The sequence below is a fragment of the Bombyx mandarina genome, chromosome 28 (assembly GCF_030267445.1).
Source record: "Bombyx mandarina strain Sakado chromosome 28, ASM3026744v2".
Classification (NCBI taxonomy): domain Eukaryota; kingdom Metazoa; phylum Arthropoda; class Insecta; order Lepidoptera; family Bombycidae; genus Bombyx; species Bombyx mandarina.
Window position 1 is genome coordinate 1566754 of NC_143233.1, and position 15333 is coordinate 1582086.

At 40.7% G+C, this 15333-nt stretch overlaps 1 protein-coding gene across 8 annotated transcripts in view; it reads left to right on the forward strand.

Annotated features, from left to right (window-relative positions):
* Positions 1 to 15333, forward strand: part of nolo (ADAMTS-like no long nerve cord) — a 376621-nt gene that overhangs the window by 318204 nt on the left and 43084 nt on the right. For all 8 annotated transcript variants that reach the window (XM_089739120.1, XM_089739123.1, XM_089739122.1 and 5 more), the window contains exons 9-12: positions 4231 to 4375; positions 10824 to 10953; positions 11761 to 11876; positions 13094 to 13194. In XM_089739120.1, coding sequence (XP_089595246.1) covers positions 4231 to 4375; positions 10824 to 10953; positions 11761 to 11876; positions 13094 to 13194 — 492 coding nt within the window. The remainder of the gene's footprint in view (positions 1 to 4230; positions 4376 to 10823; positions 10954 to 11760; positions 11877 to 13093; positions 13195 to 15333) is intronic.

The window sequence follows — 15333 nt, forward strand, 5'->3', positions numbered from 1 at the left end:
GAAGTCCGGCGATTTCCTCCTGACCAAAAAAAAAAAAAAAAAAAAAAGGGTCTCCTGCACTAAAAAGATATCAATTTGATGGTCACGCAAAAAGTCAGAAACCTGATCACGTTGATTTGCGAGACCGTAAGCGTTAAAAAATCCTATCGTTACGGATAGGGGCTTTATTCTACTTATATACGCCATTGATTACCGGCGGAGTGAGGGGAGGACGTACGTATTTAATGACGCGTATACGTCGGCGTATTCTTGCACAACGGCGATAAAGTGTTGTGCAGTGGAGGCAGCGCGAATGGCGTCGCCCAAAGCGTTAACGCGCTCAAAGTTGATCGACTGAAAGAAGTCGATCGCTAAAGCGAGATTGTCGGACGCGGTCGGAGGGCAAGTCGCGGGAGAGGGACGAGTTGCGGGGGCGGGACGAATCGCGGATGAGGGAGTTGTAACCGTGTTCGTGTACGGCAGCGGTTTCGCCCAAGCCGAGACACTGGGCACCGGCGCCGGAACGAACGCTGGCTTAGCCTGCGACACAGAGGGTGCCGAGGCTTTGATGTCTGGGCCGGAAGCTCGGAGGCGGTTTTGGCGGGCGACGCGGCGATTTATTTTCGGGGCTCGGGGGCATCCGCGGTAATTTGCGGGGTGACCCTGTGTACGACACAGGACGCAGCTAGGCGGTTCCGTCGCGGTTTTTTGATCGCGAGTGCAGAGAGCCGTGGCGTGATCTCCTAAAGACTTGACGCATCGGGGGCGCGCGTGACAGTTACGGGAAGAATGCCCGTATAATTGGCAGTTATGGCACTGGCTAGGTGTGCCTTTCTTGTGTGGGGTTTCGACGGCGATTCCGGAAAGGCTACAGACCGTTCGGATGTTGAATATTTGCTTACCCTCGGGGGTAGGCTGGAGGGCGACGAGAACCATGTTATATGGCTCCCTTCCGCGACATGTGTGCATGCGGTGTACGGAGTTAACCGGTAGGCCTTGTTCGAGAAGGTCGGCCTTGACTAGCTCGGCATCCAACTCTTTAGGGATGCCACGTATGACGGCACGGAGTTCGCGCTCCTCCTGGAGCGTATACGTGTGGAAACTTATACGCTCCTTACGGAGGTAATAAGAGAGGGCCCTATGGTCGTCGGGTGTTCGAACCTTAATTTGAATGCCGTTCGCGAGGTTACGGGCATTCGTGAAGTTGATATTTTTGGCCTTAAGGGCCAGAGAAACTCGATCCCAAGCTGCCTTCTCTTGAAGGATAACCGGGGGAGGGGTCTGGGTTTTATTTTGTGCCACATGACGCGGCGACGGAGTGGCACGGGCTGGAGGCGCAACGGGAGTCTGAGGACGGGGGCGCGACGCGTTCGCGGCTTTGCTAATTTTAGCGGCCGCGGGAGCTCGAGACTCCGCGGTACGCTTCTTACCCTTTTGTACCAGGGTGAATCCATCCGTCGACGAGGCGAGAGCAAGGTCGACCTCCATCTCCGAGTCAGAGTCGGAGGACGAGGAGGCGGGCGCAGGTGACCTACGAGCAGGTGTTTTGGAGGGCACGACGGAGGCTGCGGATGATCGCGCTGCTGGAACGGTGGCCACGGCGGACGACGCAGCAGTTTTACTCGCCAGTATAGGCGACGCGGGAACGGCAGGCACGACGGAGGCTGCGGTGCTCGATGCAGAAGCTTTGCAAGCAGGTACAGGCGACGCAGGAGCAGCGAGCTCGGCGGAGTCCACGAGAGGGCTCGCGGTGTGATCGGCCTTGAAGGCCAGAAACTCTGAGGCGAGCTGTGGGTGGCGAAGTCGGAGGAATTCCGCGAATACAGCGTCCATGATCGCTGAGTGCCCAGGTGGGGCGGCCCCGGGTCTTGAAAACACTCGCCTTGCGGCGAGGCCCCAACTTCTCGGACCTGAGCGGTTCTATTGAACACAGGTGGCGATGCTGCACGATTACTACAGGACAAAGAAAAAACACAACAAAACGGAAATAACAAAAAGAAACAGAACAATTAAACACTTCCAGGAAAACAGTTTGTCGGCAGATGTACCACGAACACAGAAACAACAAAAGGAAACAAAACAAATAAAAACTTCCAGGAAGAGCACTTAGTCGGCAGATGTACCACGAACACAGGCCGCGCGAACAATGGCCGGGCTAACAAAAGCCGGGCGAACAAAGACCGGGCGATCGAGTGGTCGATGAGCACGTCCGCACGTAACGGGTGCCTCTATCGGAATCACTAGACTACTAAGGCTCATATAAATGAAGATGTAACTAATGCTGCACCGATGAAATAGAAATCTATGTCTGGCGGTCTATATGACACTGTTATGCCAATTAAAACCAAAGACATCCTTTCTTTTAAATTGCCACCACTGCTTGACCATGCCGAAAGTGCCTTGAAAAAGCACCAGCAACTAAGCGAATACTGACTTTGACTGGCGGTAGGACGTCTTGTGAGTCCGCACGGGTAGGTACCACCCTGCCTATTTCTGCCGTGAAGCAGTAATGAGAATCAGTTTGCAGTGTGGGGCAGGTTTTGTACTGTAAAAACTGACCTTTGAAATCATGTCTCGGGGTGGGTGACGGCATTTACGTAGTAGATGTCCATGGGCTCCGGTAACCATTTATCACCAGGTGGGCCGTGAGCTCGTCCACCCATCTAAGTAACAAAAGAAGCAAAGCTATGATATGGTGTATGTGTCTATGTGTGTTAAAATAAAGTACGAAACGAAACTTAGATGGCATGGTCACATTAGGAGACAGAATGATAGTCAGTGTAAATGGTACACAAAATCAAGCTACGAAGCTACGAATGAGCGGCTACGAACCAATGCTGGCATGGCTACGAATCAAGCTACGAATTAGCAGCCGAAAACGAGTCTTTTAATGCACCACTGTCGAGTGAAACCTGAAATAGAAAAATATACCTTAATCGTGTCCACCCAGGATAGACTTTCCGTTGCATAGACGGATGATTAACTCATAGCTCACCTGGTGTTAACTTGTTACCGGAGCTCATAGACATTGTATCAAAGACAGTGCAAAAGCTCAGTACAAATTCTCTTATTAAATTCAGTTTTAAACTAATTCATACGATTTTGAAAGCAACGAAAACGAAAAGTCGTAACCGCCCTACTATATTATGATAATCGAAAGATCCAACACATTTGTGTGAATAGCCCTCCTCGACTCGATTTCGGCCCACTGAATAAATGATGAGCCCTCAACAGTTACATGTCCCACGTAATTTATATACGGCGAGGAAAACTGATTTTTTTTTGACGAGGTTTTTTTATGCGCTTTTTTCTCTTCGCTTTTTTCACGGCACGGTTTGGTCTAGCTTGGTCTTTGATATCCTTGTTCAAATATACTAAGTTTCAATGATTTTTATAGTAACTTTGACCTTGGCAAGCTAAGGAGTTCTGGTGCTATTTAATCTACACAGCCCAATTGATATTCATTGCGAAGTGCTTAACACTGACTTGGACTCAAATTCAATATATGAGTTAAGCAATTGCTTCTCGTTCCAATGTCTTTAGGCTTCTTATATGTATATAAGTTTATGTATCTAGATACGGTGCGTCTCTTCATATGTCACAACTAACAAAGATTATTGGCTCAATTTAGATGGCGAGATGCCAAAAAAACCTTAAGGAATGTGGTACTTCCTCAAGTAAAGGCCACCGTTGCACAGAACCCTAGACTAACGGTCGTCAGCACCACGTCAGGCCTCGGTCAACGGGTCAAGCTGGTGTCACGTGCAACCTCTTTCTTTTCCCTACCTTAGCTGGTAGCTTTGAGAGGCTATGCCAGCGTAACCGAACGAGTAGGTGAGCTCACGGGGCTCTAACCTGAGGACGTTGCTAACACTTGCTCTAGCAAGAGCAGTGCTTTGCAGGATTTACCCCCAGATCGGAAACGCCACCCACTAAGAAAATCCGGCGAGAAACTCAGTGGGCTGTGTACGTGGGTTAATTTATTCGCCGAACCCTTCGTTGCAAGCGATGGGTTCAATGAGAAAGATGAATGTAGTGCATCCTCAAAATACCGCGATGAGTCAGACAATCAAGTACTCAATTTTTTCTTTATGGTGCGGTAAAGTCGTAGAGATTTTTAAACAAAAAAATATTGTTGAAAAATATGTTTTTGAGTTAAAACTTTTAATTAGAGCCTCAAACGTTTATTACTATTTTTTAAGTCTCCAAAGATCAATTAACTTTGGTTTTGATACTTTAATTTTGTTTCAGCGTGTGGGCTGCGATCTTCGGGTTGGTTCAACGAGGAGGGTCGATGAATGCGGTGTCTGCGGAGGAGATGGGTCATCCTGCTCTCGACCGAGGTACCACTGGCTGGCTACGCCTGGATCTCTATGCTCTGCTACATGCGGAGGCGGTAAGTTCTGCATCCTCACCAGTGTCTAAGGTCTCGGAAATACATCAAAAGCAAATCAACGACAGTCTCAACTCTGCTCCAGGGTTCTTTGAATTATGATATACCTTTTTAAACACCTGAAAACCTTTTATCCTGATGATGAATGAAACACCTACGTTTTATTTTAATGGAAAATTACGGACCAACAACACCTTTAGTCTTCCGTGGCCAACCTAAAAGTAAAATATCAGAAACTTCGAAAATAATAACGACTAAAACCGCAAGATTAAACTGTAACAGTAGTTTTAAATAAGATACCTCATTTATTTTAACCAACAATGGGCAAAATAAAGCACCAAACCACGTGGACACAGCACGATCAAGTATCATTATAGAAGCAGTATCATATATAGCATTATAATATGTATATAGATATGACGGATAGACGCTGGTTCCATGGTGTTTTTAAAATGATGACGCCTTATTCTTCATCATTATCATTGCCTCCCATAGTGACAGTAATTAAGACTCACTTTACCAATGAATTCCATTTATTACATATCAAGTGTACAGTGATATCAACAGAGAGCTCCGCCTCAGTCGGCTGCTCGAGCTGGAATGTTTTGTGTGTTTTTTTTCTACTTATTCTGATAGCCTTGAGAGGCTATTTCGGCTTGGCCCTAACATGTAGGAGAGCTCACGGTGCTCAAACCGGAGTTTTGCTTACACTAACCCTAGCAAGAGCAGTGCTTCGCAGAATCTACCTCCGGATCGGAAACGCGACCCACTGAGACGATTCGGTGAGAAACTCGGTGGGCTGTGTCTGTGGGTTTAATCGCTCGTCAAGCGCTTCGTCGCAAGCGATAGGTTCGACCAGGACGGTGACCAGGTTTTGTGCGACAATTGTCACGCGTATTTATAGTAGAAACTGGGGGTAGCTTAATCTTCTTAGAATTCTTTTGAATACCATCTTAAGCAGTTGTTGACATGCGTAGCATTAAGGAAACAGTTAATTTTAACTATTTTTTAGTTAACCACATAGTGAGGTATAACATTATATACAGAAGTATCATCATAGCATTATATCGAGGGGTAAAAGGCTATATATAAGCAGTTTAAGCGACTTTTCGCTTAATATTTTGCCCCATTTATTTTTGTAATTAAAGGTTCGTTATAATTAATATTTGGTATTGGCATCAACAATACGATGTTTATATTATTATTATTATTATTAAAACTTTATTTCAGTTTTTTTTTTTTTTTTTTAAAACCATAACATTTTGTTAGTAATCATTACTTATAATCTATGTTAGTAACTTAAAAAAAAAATCTAACACATAACTATCATTATATACATTTTATACAATTTTTTTTTTTTTTCTCCTTCCAAGTGCTTTAATTTTTAATAATTTAATTTCCAATTTTTAATCAAACTTCAATTATGTTTACATAATTCAAATAGCTGAAGAACTTTTCTTTTTCGTGATATTATTTTTCAAATTTTTAATTTTATAGAAATATCGTATTGAAATAACTAAACTAAAAAGTAAAGAAATAATTATTTTACATCTGTCAGATAATTCATCTCATTCACTTTACCACTCTATCACTATCAAAATAAATATTTAAATATGAGTTATGAATCATTTAAATTACTTACAATCACATTACGTTTGTCGAATCTCCACGGAAGGAACCTCATTATAAATGAAGTTTCCAGAAAGGCTGACGGTAAGAAGTCAAATAATAGAGCTCTAAGTACTATCAAGAGTCACTTTAATTAAACACTCCTATGTAAAGGGTCTTTTATATCATGAAATAAATATAGTGTGTTTAGATATTGAGCTTTTTTTATTGCTTAGATTTGTTGACAAACTCACGGCCCAATTGGGGTTAAGCGGTTACTAGAGCCCATAGACATCAACAACATAAACTTACCTTGAGACATAAGTTCTAAAGTCTAAGGTTACGTGTTCGCGTTCCGCATATGTTCCCTTTATGTTCCTGATATTATTATTACCTTCCTTCCTTCTTTGTCGTCGTCTCTTTTCCACTTTCTTCCAAAAAAATTGAAATTTTTCTAGCTGGATGGTTTCGGTTTTATTCCTACCCACATTGGTCGGGGATTTTGTTTTCGTCACATGCTTTTCTTTCTTAACCTACTCTCCCGCGTTACCCATCAGCTGTTGCACGGAGTCAATGACCTCTAGAGACACGTCTGCCTTAGATTAGTTTCAATGAATTTATAAAATATGAATTAATTGTCTTAGGATAATTTACAAATGAAATAATCTATTACAGTAATTTTGAGCGTCAGAAATCCAAACCGCTTGTAGGCTAATATATTAAAGCAACATTGTTAATTGCAAACGTCGGCCTTCGTAATTTATATCACAGGATCCGCCATTAGTCGAAGCCTGCGATAAATCAGTGCAGAAATTCCTTTTGTCTTGAGTCGAGCAACAGTTTCTTGGCGGGAGCGGTCGACGGGCGATTTTTTTGTTGAAATTGCGTTGGTCGATTTTGTTCCGCTGAATAACGAATAAACAATCGATCTGATGGTTTTCTGCTCGAAAGATAAATTGTATAACTAACTGTCACTAAACCCTTTTAGCAGTAAGACAGTATTGTGACATGATTGTGGATTCAAAGTGGGACTACCCATAAATGGTTGGTTGGTTTTTATCATACTTTCACAATAAAGAAAATTCTTCTTCTTCTCCATCGCTCCCTCATTGCTGAGGATCGTGACTCCGTTTTAGCTTGTCTACTGTCAGCCTCCATCGGTTCCGGTCAGTTGCCTGGTGTAGTGCAGCGCTAAGTGGTCCGCTGGTTTGCTCGGAGATCTGGTCGGACCAACGTTTGGGGCTCCGGCCTCTAGGACACTTTCCTTCTACTTTCCCAGTGACCATCAGACGTTCCAAGTTGTCTACACCTCTGCGGGCAACGTGGCCAAAGTAGCGCATTATGCGTTGCAGACAGGTGGCAGACAGGCGTTACGTTAAAAAAAATTAACCTCTCTTATTATGTACCTGTAAGTACAAAAAAAATTTACAAACTCTGATCAGCCCGAACAATCTCTAGACTCTAAATGTTTTGGATAATCTAATAATGAAAGCTTAATTATTTGTGAATTTATGTCCGCGCATTACGTTATTAATATTTCAATTCCTTGTATTATATTTTCTTACCTTTCATGGGTAGCTTTTAACTTGTATCTGTCCTATATTTTCCGCAAAGCAAACATCACGAGTATATTGAAACTTTTCTAAAATTAGTTTTACGGTTGACTCCAATCAATTCGGTAATAGGCAGAATAAAATTAATATAAAAAAATTTAATCACTGCTTACAATCTATGTCCATCAAAATTCTGAACCAAAACAATGTTTTTTTGAAGCACAGGCGACTAAAAAGTTGCTCATTTGCTAAAACAACAACAAAATTTGTGAGGGTCGATTCTAATTAAGAACCCCGAGAAAGATGAATACCAAGATAAGAATTAGCAGCCGTGAATGTGGCTGGAGAGCTATTTGTATTGTTCTGACCTCCGGAAAGCGTGATGGACGGTTTGCCCAAAGAGTTCAACAAATGTTGCGTCCAAAATTGGCTAAGTACATTTTTTTTCATGCTCATCATGAATGTGCTTCTTTAAGGGAGTTTAAGTCCTAAATAATTATAATTGTAAATTGTGGGTATCAATAAATAGTAGGCAGCGCATTACCAATAGCTTCCGATATAAGGAAATAAACTTTACTTGTTGTGATGAAGTATCTGCATCCTTTCGACAACCTACTTAAACAACCCTTTATTTTTCTCTGGGGGTCTGCCTAAATTTGCCTAATCCATTGAATCCATAATAAATTATAAGAGCCTTAAGATATATTTTTAAATTACGTGTATTTTGATATCTTCTTTTCGCAATAATATTATGTATTCTCCAAATCATAACTTCATATTGCTCCGATGTAGTCTCTAACTGGGGCAGGGTCCACAGATATGGTAGCCTAGGTGGATAGATGACCCGGTTTTTGTGAAATGACCCTGAAATTAACACCACCAGACAAAAATCGATTGTTTTGTATCGGTTTTCGCACCTTTGAAGTTCTACATGATATAATATATGGATAAGCCGTACCTGCGTACAAGCCTTTCTGCAATAAGGTAAGCCTGCGCTTTCTCAATACTTCACAATTACAAAAATCTATATTATGTATATGCAGCTGAAAGATAACTATACATTACCTCGGGGTCGTTGAACCTACGAATCAATTTGTGTTACATTGCGTGCTATGCAAATAGCTTTAGAAAGCTACTTTTTTTACCATGATTGTTTTGGAATCATTGGCTCCATGTTTATAGCCGCCAATATATAACTACTATTGAACTTTTTTTTTATGCTTAGACGTGGGTTGGACGTGGTGGGAGACGTTAGGGTCGACGAGCTCACAGCCCACCTGGTGTTAAGTGGTTACTGGAGGCCAAAGACATCTACAACGTAAATGCGCCACCCACCTTGAGACATAAGTTCTAAGGTCTCAGGTATAGTTACAACGGCTACCCCACCCTTCGAACCGAAACGCATTACTGCTTCACGGCGGAAATAGGCGGGGTGGTGGTACCTACCCCTGCGGACTCCCAAGAGGTTCTACGATCAGCGTTGATCAATATTATCAAAAACTTCAATTAAATTCATTTTTTTATAAATGTACTTGTTTTTCATTTAGTTACCTTGGAACGCATCCCCTATAATCCCATATACGCATGTAAATTACCATTCCGTACTCACGATTTTTGTATTCACAGCATATTCGCGCATAACATCGGCAAATCAAGAACTTTTACTTTAAAATTACGTCGAGCAATGTATCGGCAAAAAATTCTCGATTTATATTACAAAACTGACTGGTGGTAGGACCTCTTGTGAGTCCGCACGGGTAGGTACCACCACCGCGCCTATTTCCGCCGTGAAGCAGTAATGCGTTTCGGTTCGAAGGGTCGGGTAGCCGTTGTAACTATACTGAGACCTTAGAACTTATATCTCGAGGTGGGTGGCGCATTTACGTTGTGGATGTCTATGGGCTCCAGTAACCACTTAACATCAGGTGGGCTGTGAGCTCGTCCACCCATCTAAGCAATAAAAAAAAAAGTTTTTACATAGTACAAATAACTAAAAAAACACGCTTAAATAGCAATCCGAATTAGCAATGAATTTCTTTTTTTTTTTAATATGCTGATACTCAGTAGTATCAGTGGTAATTAGTATCTGATACGTCTACAAATTTTCAAGTGAACCAAACGTCTTAGGTAATATAAAAAAAAGTGTGTGTGTCCGCTCCGACGCACGACTGGAGTTTACTGGATATAAAAAATTAAACGAAACAATACGAGAAATAGTTCTATATTACGACAACACGATACACTACAGATTATTAACAAATTAACGAGACACAAAACAAACGACTAACAAATATATGAAAATACAATAATGAGAGAAACGCGCGATCAGTACGAGGCTTTGTGGCGGACTGCCGGCGCAGCAGCCCGGCGTCACCTGCGATAACGCGGCCGCGCGTTGGCTCCTGATTGGCGCGCGCACGCATCACGCAATCAGGAGCCAATCAGGCGCATAAAGCATTTCGTGTGACATGCTAGGCGCATAACGCATTTCGTGTGACATGCTAGTACGATTTTGGTCCCCATAATTTTCATACCCCGGGCCTATATATGTAAATCGATTCTAAAGGAGTAAACTCCAACAATGATTTTTTGTTACCCTTAGGTTATTAAATGTCTCTAGCCGTGTATTAGTTATTTGAACTATGTAAAACCTTTCGCTAACCTTTTTAAACTAAAAAACACGTGTGGCACTCGGGGACCGCTGCGATAAAGCTATTGCATAGCATTTTTTATCAACTTATGCAATTATAAATAGACAATAACAATTTAATATTAAAACGATAATAAAATAAGACCACGCTATATTTATAAACATTAACTGTTCCCTTCACACTCATAAGCTAGACCGCGCGAGAGAGAGATGGGCAGACTTTTCATGATGCGCATGCAGTGTGACGCTGACGTCACGCCGCGCGCTTATTCACAAACACTACACAAGCGCAACGTGTGAATGTGTTGAACGCGAGCTACATGGTAGGCGGCACAGATCATACTTGTTTCTATGATCTGCGGTAGGCGGAGTGAGGGGTGCTAGGTTTTATTTTCGTTAAATTTAGAATTTCTTGATTCGGTCGCCGCGCTCAAAGCCCGCGATGAAAACTATGCAATAGCTTAAAAACACGCTTAAATAACAAACCGAACTAACAATTAATTTCTTTTTTTTATCATGTTAATACTCATTATACTCAGAGGTCAGTCAGTCAGGTTCGTTTGAAAGTTTTTACACGTATCAAACATCAGTGTTTAATCGAAAGTCTTAGGTGCTATTAATGAATTTTTGTTGCCCTTAGGTTACAAGATGTCTCTGGCCGTGTGTCGCGACCGGCTCACGGGATCAGACGCTCCGGAAGAACTCTGTGACGCCTCAAGCAAACCTCAAACTTCGGTCATGAGATGTAACACGCACCCGTGCCCTTTCAAGTATGTAACATTCCACTTATAATTTTATGGACGGTAGGACAGTTCGAAGTTCATTCAGAATTCAGAATACTCAACAATTGTTCACGATTGACTTCCACGGTTAAGGAATAACATCGTGTAATAAAAATCAAACCCGCAAAATTATAATTTGCGTAATTACTGGTGGTAGGACCTCTTGTGAGTCCGCGCGGGTAGGTACCACCACCCTGTCTATTTCTGCTGTGAAGCTGTAATAGGTTTCGGTTTGAAGGGTGGGGCAGTCGTTATAACTGTACTGAGACCTTAGAACTCATATCTCAAGGTGGATAGCAGCATCTACCTTACAAATGTCTATGGCAATTTAATATTAAAAAAAATAATAAAAAAATTGAAATTCAACTAAAAAATGAAATATAAATAATAGTTTAAAAAAACAAAAAAAAGGTTTTATAGAAAACCCAACTAAAAATAGAAAATAAATTTTAATAAATTTGAATTAAAAATAGTGTAAGAAAAAAATATTTTATTGTAAAAAAAGCGTGGGGTGCATGGTATCAGTAATTATAAATATTTTATGAACAGGTATGAGTAGAAGGGTTATTTTGATAATATCCTGTAAAGCACCCCGCGCTTTTTTTACAATAAAATAATTTTTTCTTACACTATTTCTAATTCAAAATTTTATTTTCTATGTTTTAGTTGGATTTTCTATAAAAGCGTTTTTTTTAAACTATTATTTAATTGGACTAATTCACTCCTATATGAAACACGGTCACCCCTTCATTGGTTCATCGATTCTGTTATTTCATTTCTATTAAACTTTCTCAGGTGGTATGTAGGAGAATGGTCATCATGCAGCGTGACTTGTGGCGGTGGCGTCCGCACTCGACGCGTGCTGTGCGCTAGATCGGCTAACGTCACGACCGCTGACACTTACGACCCAGGTAATTAAGTTTAATTTCGGGTAACACCGTTACCTTTAGTTATGTAGTATAGAAGCAACATTATATTGAGGGGTTATAGGCTATTAGGCTTAAGCGACATTTTTGTAACAGAAGAGCTTTGAATAAAAAATTTGGAAAAAAAAAACATGACAAAAAATCTTATTCAACTATTTGAATGGGATTTGAATGCTAATTGAATAAATTGAGTTTAATTAAAAACATCGAACTGTTGATCTAATACCAAATAAAACGGATCATTAATTATAATGCAAAGATAAATTTCGCTTAGACGAAATAGCTTTTCACCCCTCGATATCTTTCATCGAAGCTGTATATCAAATATTTCGTGACGTCACTTCAAGAAAGGATTACGTAATATATTTCAGAGTAAGTTACAATAATAACTTACTCTGAAATATATCCCGTAATCCTTCACTAACGATTCAAAAATCGTAAGTGTTTTTATTGATCCAAATAATTAAGATATTATTACGTTGATTTATTTATAATAATTGAACAAAAATTACATTATTTTTATTATTTGCAACATGTTTGGAAAGCACGCTATGAGCTAACTTATCTAGTGATTTCTTCCAGTCACTCTTCGAATATATGGAAATAAAATTAAATTGAAAAGTTTAGATAAAAGCTTAAATGAAAGCAAAAAAGGGAGAATAAAACATGAAAGTAGACAAGAGAAATTTAATAAGCCCCAAAAAAATAGTTTCCAGAAAAATACATTTATAAATTTATATGTAATGTTTTTTTTAAGGGATTTTATGACCTGGTAACTAAGACCTTTAAGTCATGTCCTATTTTAATATATATTCTTATTTTTATGAAAAATGATAATATGGAGTGAAATGGAATGAAATGAAATGAAATGAAATGATATGAGATGAAATATAATCTTAGTAAAATGGTCGTCATTTACTGAGATTTTTTCAGTGGACTTTTTGAAGGATCCCGAGGATCTACGTCCAGCGGCTTTGTTACATTTTCCCACATTTATGCACTTTCACATATATTAAACAGTTAACAAACCACCATTATTACACATTGAAGCCTGAAGAAACACTAAATAGACAAAATAAAACAAATTACACAACTTCACTCCTCGCGTTCCCACCAAAAAGTCCAGTTATATTAATGACTATTCACAAAACAATGAATTATTTTTTCTATCTTATATAAGCAATGCATATATTTTGTTATAGGCACGAGCACAGAGCCCGGATGCCTGACACCGTCTCCGAGGTCCTCACAGGCTTGCAACCAGCACGACTGTCCAACTTGGGTAGCCGGACCGTGGTCCGGGGTAAGTTCGCTAATTACAGACTTATTACACTAGCAGCAAAGAAAAACCAGCCTCCTTGACCTTCAAGTCACTGTGAAATTATACTGGTAGAAGGACGTATTGTGAGTCCGCACCGGTAAATACCACCACCCTGCCGTGAAGCAGTAATGCGTTTCGGTTTGAAGGATGGGGCAGCCGTTGTACTGTTAAAACTGAGACCTTACAACTCGTGTCTCGAGGTAGGTGGCGGCATTTAAGTTGTAGGTGTCTATGGGCTCCGGTAACCACTTAACACCAGGTAGACCGTGACCTCGTCCAAACATATAAGCAATAAAAAAAGGCAGACGAAAGGCAAGAGACCGAAAAGAATGGAGTGCCTTTGAGGATAGCTACACTCAGCATTGGATGGACAAGGATTGAAGAAGAGGTCCTATTTGGCAAAAAATATTTTAATTCAACCATGGACAAACGCAATTATTCCTTGAATGCGTTTTATTTCTAAAAACATAGATTAGTGTCATTTTAAGCAACTGCTGAGTGGACTGGAATATACAGAACAAAACATAAATTGAAAACTGGGAAAAATTGGTTGCGGACACATTAGTTTTTTTCGTATCCGAAAAGAATTCATGTCACAAACATTCTCTCTGATGATTTCGCCAAAGAAACGTCAACAAACTTATAAATCGTAGTTAATACCGGCCATAAAATAGAGCATACACTGCACGTGTGCTTAACGTTATCTAAAAGCATCGGAAACTTTACAATGTTGAAAACTTTGAACTTACAGTGTTTCTGTTTTACTCGCAATGATATAAAGACGTTACGTGTTCCAGTCTCTCATGTGGAACGAATTGTATCTGTTTGGAACATTAGGGCAACTTTGGGTAGTTCGCGTTTTGAGTAGCCAGTTTTCGAAGTTAACTGTTGCACTTCGGCAACTTTTAACTACGACTCGCCTAGTGTTATTGTGCCCTTAAAACCTTGAATAGTACTACCATTTGAATATGTTAAGCCCTTTTTGACGTGACAACGTCTTATAATTCGATGGAGCCGGCTGCACGCATGAAAAAAAATGACTCATGCGGCGTTACCTCGCTCTGAGGCGTTCCATTTAAGGCTTGAAGTGCAAGCGAGAGCGTGCAAGCGAGAGCGTGCAACGAGCGACAAAGAAGCACAATCGGCCTCCGCGTTCGGCAGCGTTCGACGTCTGTCTCTCTCCTACTTGAGTGAGCGATGCATCCGCGTGGACAGCTGCTATACAATAATACATTTACATGTTTTCGTCAAGTATGAAGTTCAGTGAAAAGTGAATGTGGTGTCTATTGTCCATACAAAATATCTATCAAACAAATAAATTTAAAATTTTCTTTTGAAAAATGAAACCATTCCATCAGTATTTTCTTATGACGTTGTCACGTTCAACTATCGTTAGTAAACCTACTTTACATACAACCGATTTTTTTTTAATAAGGAAATTCGGCTCCAATCCCTTTGGCATTGCCAATTTCACAATTTGCCATTGTTAAGCCTTAAATTTTTTCAAATCAAGATTCCACATCCCATTTGCTGCCCACGTACAGATACCGACAATGCCCGAAGCACGCCCAAGCCGTACCGTAAAGAACTTACGTAAAGCTTCAATTAAAATGGGAAATGTCACAGCGCTAAGAAAACATCGTGGGGGAGGTCATTTCAGAACTTGATGCTATTGGAATAAAAACATTAAACCGTATACGTAAGATTGTTTTTCAAATGAACAATATTGCAATTTCACCAAAAATACCGCCGACACATTTGTTTATTTGAAATCACGTTACATTTTAAAGATTGGGAGCGGTTATATTCCTTTTTTTTTATTGCTTAGATGGGTGGACGAGCTCACAGCCCACCTGGTGTTAAGTGGTTACTGGAGCCCATAGACATCCACAACGTAAATGCGCCACCCACCTTGAGATACAAGTTCTAAGGTCTCAAGTATAGTTACAACGGCTGCCCCACCCTTCAAACCGAAACGCATTAGTGCTTCACGGCAGAAATAGGCAGGGTGGTGGTACCCACCCGCGCGGACTCACAAGAGGTCCTACCACCAGTAAGTTCCTTCTTCAAACGAGGCTTGTGGAGAGTACTTAATGGTAGGCAGCGGCTTGGCTCTGCCCC